General features: G+C 43.5%; 1 protein-coding gene across 1 annotated transcript; it reads left to right on the forward strand.

The window, feature by feature from the left end:
* LOC109824541 (leucine-rich repeat receptor-like protein kinase TDR) lies at positions 2,129 to 6,508 on the forward strand. Its single transcript, XM_020391169.1, is given in 3 exon segments — positions 2,129 to 4,340; positions 4,887 to 5,363; positions 5,841 to 6,508. Coding segments are annotated over 3 exon segments (2,862 nt in total). The 5' UTR covers positions 2,129 to 2,347; the 3' UTR covers positions 6,233 to 6,508.

An 8,315-nucleotide genomic window follows, 5' to 3' on the forward strand; every position in this document is an offset into this window, starting at 1 on the left:
AAGGGAGGGGGTAAAGCCAACTATAATTCCCAGAAACAATCAAAAGGGAAGGATACTCTAGCTGTTAAGACAGCACCATCCCCGAAGTCTTCTGCAAAACAGAAAGGAAATACTTTCGACAATCGTTTTCAGAAAAAGTATGATTTCAAAAATTAACATGTGGTTTTCATCCTTACATCTTTGATCAAAATGAAGAAGATCAAATTGCCAGAGGTGAAGCGGACTGAAGAAATGTCAAGGACCGATGATCCTAACTTTTGCATATACCACAGGATGGTGCGTCATCCAACCAAGGCTTGTTACATCTTGAAGGATAAAATCCAGACTTTGTTAGATGCAGGTGTGATGACACTTCAGGCCGAGCAGAAGAAGGTATCTGCAAATATGGTTTGGCTGTTGTTATAGGATGTCCCATGTTTCTTATAAATATGCTATCCTGAGAACAGACTTAGTCGAGCCGGCTTCATTCCCCAAAGACGACTCAAAATGCGGACTCAGTCGAGCAAAATATTGCTACTCAGTGATCAGCCGACACGTCCCCCGATGGCGACTCAAAACATTATTTCTCAGTATTATTTTACCATTTATGATCATCATTACGACTCCACGTCGCCCGCTGACAAGCCTCGACGGCTGCAGGATCCCCATACCACAGAAGTGACTCCACGTCACTCGCCAACAAGCCTCGACGGCCGCTGATTCCCCATGTCACTGAAGTGACCTGCCATCGCTCACCAATTGACACGTATCGGGCAGAGGGTGACTCAGCCTCCAGCTCACCCCTCGCCATCATCATAAACCACATTCTCACTAAATACCTATTCTGCCATTGGCATCCTCTATAAATACATACGCTATTCGTCATAAAAAAGTTGGATTTCCTTACTACCTGAAAACTCTCTAGACACATATTAGAAGAGCGCACCGTTCTTCCTTCACCTCACCCTAGTCCACCAGCTGACTTGACCGTCGGAGGCACTACGGGGGAAACAAGCCCTGTACTCCCACGATTCTTGTGTGTGCAGGTGATCCGTCCACCCCGAGCTCTGAGAACCAGACATAAAGTCGAAGAAGGAAAGCGGTCCCCTCTTGACAGTTCAACCTCTCGACGATCCAGCAACTCTGCGACTTCAACTGACTGTGATATCAGACATCAACAACTATCATACCCATTCACCTCAAAATAGTATCATTCATATTAAAAATTATTTATTACTATTTATCATAATATTTTTAAATTTACGGGGTTTTACATAATTCTAGATCTGGGATTAGAAAAATAAGCTCGACCCATTGTGACCTAGATGGGCTCGGGTCGGATACGACCCGGCCTTAAATCTGGTGTGCCGAGTCATGGGCCTGAACCGGCCCGGCCCGGCCCACGCCCACAACTACCTAACGGCGCCAATAAAATTTTCAAGGCGACAGGCCACTGTATACCCAATAAAGCAAAGAGAAGGAACGATGTGATACTGTCCAGTGTACTAAACCTGCTTACAATATCCGAACGACCATCTGCTACCATGATACCATCTGCTACAAGAAGGAACGGCCCTTGAATTCAGTAGTTTTCTTTTTCCAATAAAACCGAGTCCCAAGATATTCTAAAGCAAGGGAATGTTGCAGGAGTTAATTATTCAATGAATCAGTGCTTATATATATATATATATATATATATGCCAAAACTCCTGAAACAGATGCATTAAGGACGCTTGAAAGAAACAAAAAAAAAAAAAAACACCTGACCGTGGGCTCAGAGACGGTTAATTCTAGAATCTAGGATTTAGTGTACATATGTTTACTCTTTATCCTCACGGAAATTAAAGTTTATTAATTACGAATAAGGAAATCCTGATTAATATTAAAAGAAAGGCTGTCTACATTAAAGAAATTAGAGACAGGGTCATGTTTCATCATACGATCTGTAAGCTGTTTTATTCATGAAGGTTCAACGTTTTCTGAAAAACTAGGATTTATATCATACGAACAATGTTGTTGTTAATAATTATTATTATTTTGCTCATGAAGGTTCAGTAATATGTATAAAGATAGATAGGAATTTGAAGCCCACTAATAAAACTGGGTCAGAAGAAAGAAGCACCTAAAAAACAAAAGTAAAAGAACAAGTCAAAACAGCACAATCACCGATCGTCCAAAATTTGAAAAAGAAAAGAGCAGGAAGAAAAGAGGAGGGCGAGATACCTCTTGATACAAAGCCTGCTCAAACATTCATGATGAAACTTCCCTATTGAACCAATCATGAACTTCCTCCCTCCTCCTCCTCCTCCTCCTCTCCCCACTCTTAAATTCTCCCCTCGTCACCATCACCATCACCGCTATCACCGACATGGCTTTCCCTCTCCTCCTCCTCTCTCTCAACGTCGCCTCCCTCTTCTCATCGGCCCTCTCTCTCCCTCTCCAGTCCCTCGCTCTCCTCTCCCTCAAATCCTCCCTCAACGACCCCCTCAACTCCCTCTCCTCATGGTCGCCTGACCGCCACCTCTGCTCCTGGTCCGGCATCACGTGCTCCTCCTCCTCCTCCTCCTTCGTCACCTCCCTCGACCTCTCCGGTCAAAACCTCTCGGGCCCCATCCCTCCCGAGCTCCGCCTCCTATACCCCTCCCTCACCCTCCTCAACCTCAGCTCCAACTCCTTCTCCGGCGACCTCCCCTCCTCCCTCTTCGACCTCCGCCACCTCCGCCTCCTCGACATCAGCCACAACGACTTCAACTCTACCCTCCCCATTCCATCTCCAACCTCAACAAACCTCACTCACTTAAACGCCTACAGCAATAGTTTCGCTGGCCCCATTCCTCCGGTCTCTTCTCCAGCTTAATGATCTCCAGTATCGTCAACCTCGGCGGGAGCTATTTCACCGGCGCATTCCCGCCGCCAGCTTGGCGAGCTGTCAAGTTTGCGGTACCTTCACCTAGCTGGAAACTCGCTCTCTGGGAGGTTACCGGAGCAGATAGGTAATCTTACCGCTCTTAAGCATTTGGAGATTGGGTACAACGCGTATGACGGCGCATTGCCGCCGGTGATCGGGCGGTTGAGGTATCTGGAGTACCTCGATGTCTCATCGGCGAATCTCTCCGGTGAGATCCCAGCGACGTCCGGTGAGCTCACTGCTCTGGAATCCTTGTTCTTGTTCAAGAACAGACTCTCCGGTGAGATTCCGGTGGAGATCTGCAACCTGAAGAGTTTGAAGGTGATTGATCTCTCCGACAACAGAATCTCGGGTCCGATTCCTGAAGGGTTCTCGAACCTGACGAATCTCACGCTGATCAGCCTCATGAACAACGAGATCGCCGGCGAGATCCCGAGAGGGATCGGCGATCTTCCAGATCTCGAAGCTCTGCTCCTCTGGAACAACTCGCTGACTGGAAGTTTACCGCCAAGTTTGGGATCGAACTCCAAATTGGAGAAATTAGACGTGTCGTCCAATTCTTTAACCGGTCCAATCCCTAGAGATCTCTGCAGAGGCAACCGGCTCGTCCGGTTAATCCTCTTCTCGAACCGGTTCAACTCAACACTACCTCCCAATCTAGCTAACTGCTCCTCTTTATGGCGCGTGCGAATCGAATCGAACCGTATCTCCGGCGTGATTCCGACCGGATTCGGCCAGCTACCGAATCTAACCTTCATGGATCTCAGCGACAACAATTTCTCCGGCGGTCTACCTCCAGATCTCGGCGACGCTATACGACTCCAGCTTTTGAACGTATCGAAAAATCCTCTAAAAACCTCGCTGCCGAACTCTATCTGGAGGTCGAAAAGTCTTCAGATCTTTTCCGCGAGTTCCTGCGGATTGGTCGGAGAGATCCCCAGATTCGACGGCGGATGCGAGAATCTCTACAGGATCGAGATCGAAGACAACGAGTTGAGAGGCGAGATTCCGATCGACATCGGCGAGTGCCAGAAGCTTCTGACGCTGAAACTCGACCGGAACCGGCTCACCGGTCCGATTCCAGTCGAGATCTCGAATCTTCCGTCGATCACCGACGTGGATCTCTCGTTCAACGAGCTCAGCGGTCCGATCCCCTCGGAGTTCGGTAATTGCACCACGCTTGAGAATTTTAATGTTTCTTTCAATGAATTATTCGGCCGAGTTCCTTTCTCTACGGTTCTCAGCAATCTTCATCCGTCATCGTTCGCTGGGAATCGGGGGCTCTGTGGGCCGCCGGTGGGCTCCACGTGTCCCTCGGGCGTGAGGAAGACAGAAAGGCGGCCGGAGTCGGCGGAGATCGTTTGGATCGCCGTGATGGCAGTTGGAGTCGCGAGCAGTGATTGGATTTTAGGGATGGGTTCCACTGGTACTGTGTACAGAGCGGAGATGCCAGGTCAGCGTAGAAACGAGCTGCTGAAATTTGAAGTTTTGTCTAAATTTTGGCGGGGTTCCAAAAAATATTTAAAAATTAGTCTACGCGTATTTACTTTTTGTTTGGCGATTGCATTATCATGTTCTTAATTAGAAGCGTTTACTATTTAATTGATAACTGTGGTTGGTCTGGACTAAAATATTTATATTTTAGAATTAGATGGAAACTAAGAAAACTAATCATTACTATATTAATATACTGAATATAGATTACATCTAACCGCCGCTTAGGTCTACCGCTCAAAGCTCATCTTAGATTCTCTGCAGAAAGTCCTCCAAATTCTATTTAGATTCTTCTTTTATTCTTTTTCTTTTTTTGTTATTAACAAAAAAAACCGAGTATTCAAATAAATTTTTATCCGGAAGAAAATGAAATAATAAGATGTTTATGCACTGACTTAACATAAACACATTGAGCTTAATTTATCTGTTAACAAATTTTTATGTACCTGTTTATTTGCAATATATGTATGTTGATATTTTTCATTTTTCATTTTATATATAACAGGTGGTGAGATAATAGCGGTGAAGAAACTATGGGCACCCCAAAAGGAGCACAAACAAAAGAAACGCCCTGCAATTCTGGCAGAAGTGGAAGTCCTAGGCTCAGTAAAGCACCGCAACATAGTAAAATTGCTAGGCTACTGCAACAACAGAGACACCACAATGCTGCTCTATGAGTACATGCCGAACGGAAGCCTCGACGACCTCCTCCACCGCAAGAATCCGGCCAAGGGAGGGGGTAAGATGGCGGGAGACTGGGGGACGAGGTACAGGATAGCGGTGGGGGTCGCTGAGGGCGTAAGTTACCTGCACCATGACTGCGAGCCAGCGATTGTTCATAGGGATGTGAAGGGGAGTAATGTGTTGTTGGATGGGGAGATGGAGGCGAGGGTGGCAGATTTTGGGGTGGCTAAGTTGGTCGCTTCGGGCACAGAGAAGGCTATGTCTGTGGTTGCTGGATCCTATGGCTACATTGCTCCAGGTAAATTCTAACAAAGTTTTTATGTTATGTAAATTCTGAAAAGTTGAATAAAACATGTTTAAATCATGATTCGTGAATAAAACATGTTAAATCATGGTAAGGATTTACAAGTTCTTTTAAAAGTGTCACCTGTGTAACTTCAATCGTATAGTGACAACATATTGTATATTGTCGATGGCAGTCTATAAGAAAAATTATTATAAGTAAACAGATATATATTGAATGTATATACCAGGGTATTAATCTGTTAATTTTTGTTAATAAGAAAAATCTTTCCTCGACATATCTAGACGAATTTGAATCTCTCCATCATTGAAATGCAGTTGAAAGCGTCCTTTAATTTGCACTCATATATAGATAAATCATAATAATTCATTAAGCCGTTGACTGTTCTGGTTAGGTGCGGTGGTGTCTTCAATGCTTTTGATCCACCCTTGACATTGCTAATCTGATTTTGCTACCAATCCGTGATCACAGAGTATGCCTACACTCTTCGAGTGGACGAGAAGAGCGACATATACAGCTACGGCGTAGTCCTCCTAGAGATTGTCACCGGTCGACGAGCCGTCGAGGCAGAATTTGGGGAAGGAAAGAGCATCGTCGACTGGGTGAGAGAGAAAGCATCCAAAGGAGACAAAGGATCAGCACTGGAGTTGCTCGACCCCAACATCATCGGAGCAGTGGCGACGGGGTGCAAGGAGGTTAGAGAGGAGATGATGCTACTGCTAAGGGTGGCAATGCTTTGCACCAGCCGGAATCCAGCAGAGAGGCCGAGCATGAGGGACGTCCTGTCGATGCTTAGATCAGCGAAGCCGCAGAAGGAGAAGAAGGGAGCGGTAGGGGAGAAGAAGAAGAAGCAGGGTGATTAATTACTTGGTGGGATTTTTTTTTTCACCTTACTTTTCTCCCTGTAAAATCATTTGTTTTTTGTTTTTTGTTTTTTTTTTGCTTTTTTTAGTTCTTGATTGTTTTGTTGCATGTTGTCTTTTGCTGGTATATATAGTGTGGAATTGGTGTTATGAAGAATGGGCGCTAGACTCAATCGATGCTATCAGGTGAGGAATGGGTATTTGATGTTGTATATTACCTTCGTGTGAAACTTTACCCTATTAATTAAATTATTTGACTGAGCTTGTTATGGATTACTTGGATATTTTCATATTCAGATAGTCTTAAAGTCAAAGATCATGTATTCAACAAGCATATGCCAATACAGAGAGATTTCTACTTAACATGTAAATTTGAAATACCATAAATTTCAGGAGATTTTCTGTTCTTTTCTTTTTTTTCCTCGTGTATTTACTCACTAAAATTGTCATCGCTGTTTTCAAAATCCCGAAGGCCACAAATTTTTTTTGATTTATTTACATCTTTGACGTCCAAACACAAACTATCATTATTTACTTCGAAAATAAAATAAAAGGCCACCTTACAGCCTTAGGTTCTGAGCCTGATTCCTCATCCCACCCAATTATGCAGGAATTGGCTGCTAAGAGCTCCTGATCGTCAAAGAAGCAAGTTCTTAGTTATGGATCAACCCATACATGACAAACGACAGTACAAGATCAAATCCTAAAGCCATGTAGTTGGGTGATTTTAATTTTAAAAAGCACGAACTGAAATTTCCGCACACAATCACAAGCATGTAAACAAAGAGGAAGGCTTCTGGAACAAAATTCTAAATGCTTCAACAGAGCGGAACAGAATTCTCAATACTTCAACAGAGCGAAAGCCGTGTAGTTGGGTGATTTGGGTCATGTAAGAAGCTTCATAACAAGAAAAAGCAAGCAAATTGTTCCGGACATCAAGTAGCTTTCTGTAGTAACTGTAGAGGGATATCGCATTCAAAATAAGCACATACACATACCAAGGGGGGGAAATCATTTAACTCATTCAATCTGTCAACATTCATATTTCTTCAAAGGAACTGTATGGTATTTTCCTACAGAGGTTGCATTTCCAAAGTAGCACATCTCATTCATATTCGTCCCTTGCAGATTTGTGCGGGATTAACAGAAGTCATCGGCATAATAGCACAATCAGTGAAGCAACTCCTTATTTCTCCACGCTCTTGACAGGCAGCCCACCAATGTGAGCAGATATGCAGCGCACAAGGATCACAGAAGAGTTCTATGGGAAAAAAGAAAAATATTATTAGGGGAAAACTAATCAACACCGTGGCAAAGACATAACAATTGGATAGGTCAATTGCTAATACACCCTCTTTATATGAGGATCCTGTTGGCTCATATGCAAGCCGTGCGTGTGCACGGGGGTTTTGTTAAATAGGGTTGCTATCGTTTTTCGCTAAAAAACACAGAATATGGAGCGGAAAATATTAAAAAAAACAAGTAGCCAAGGACACATAACATTTTATAGTGGTTTAGATAACAATCTACGTCCACTCCTTTTTCTCACAAAGGGTTTCCTCTATTGCCAAGAATTCTCTTGAATCACAACCGGATTTAGTAGGCTTACAAAGACCGCATCTTGAAATCTACCTGAAACCAGTCGTCTAACCTAACTCTCCACAATAAGTAAACTCACATAACCCTAACTAGTCCCAACCCTAATTGACATGGACTTGATTACATCATAAAAATAAGTTTGAAACAAACCAACAAACACAATTTAAGCACAAAAATAAGAGAGCCCTTTTCGATTAACAAATTGTCCTTCAATGAATCAAAGTGAAGCTTTATGGATAATGGTGTAGATGATGAAATCAAGGGCTACTCTCCTTGCTGAGAAAATCCAAAGATATTGAACGTGACGAGCAAGAGATTATTGAGGCTCCAGTGGTCAAAACCTTCAATCCAATATCTTCCCTAATCTAAACCTAAAGTTCTCTCAGCTATCTATCTCTTTCAATCATATGTCGCCTTTAATCAACCAAAAAAGAGATATTCTAAACATGGTAGAAGTTAGAGATCAAAAGGAATAAAAATGGTT

Source organism: Asparagus officinalis, chromosome 1 (assembly GCF_001876935.1).
Source record: "Asparagus officinalis chromosome 1, Aspof.V1, whole genome shotgun sequence".
Taxonomy (NCBI): domain Eukaryota; kingdom Viridiplantae; phylum Streptophyta; class Magnoliopsida; order Asparagales; family Asparagaceae; genus Asparagus; species Asparagus officinalis.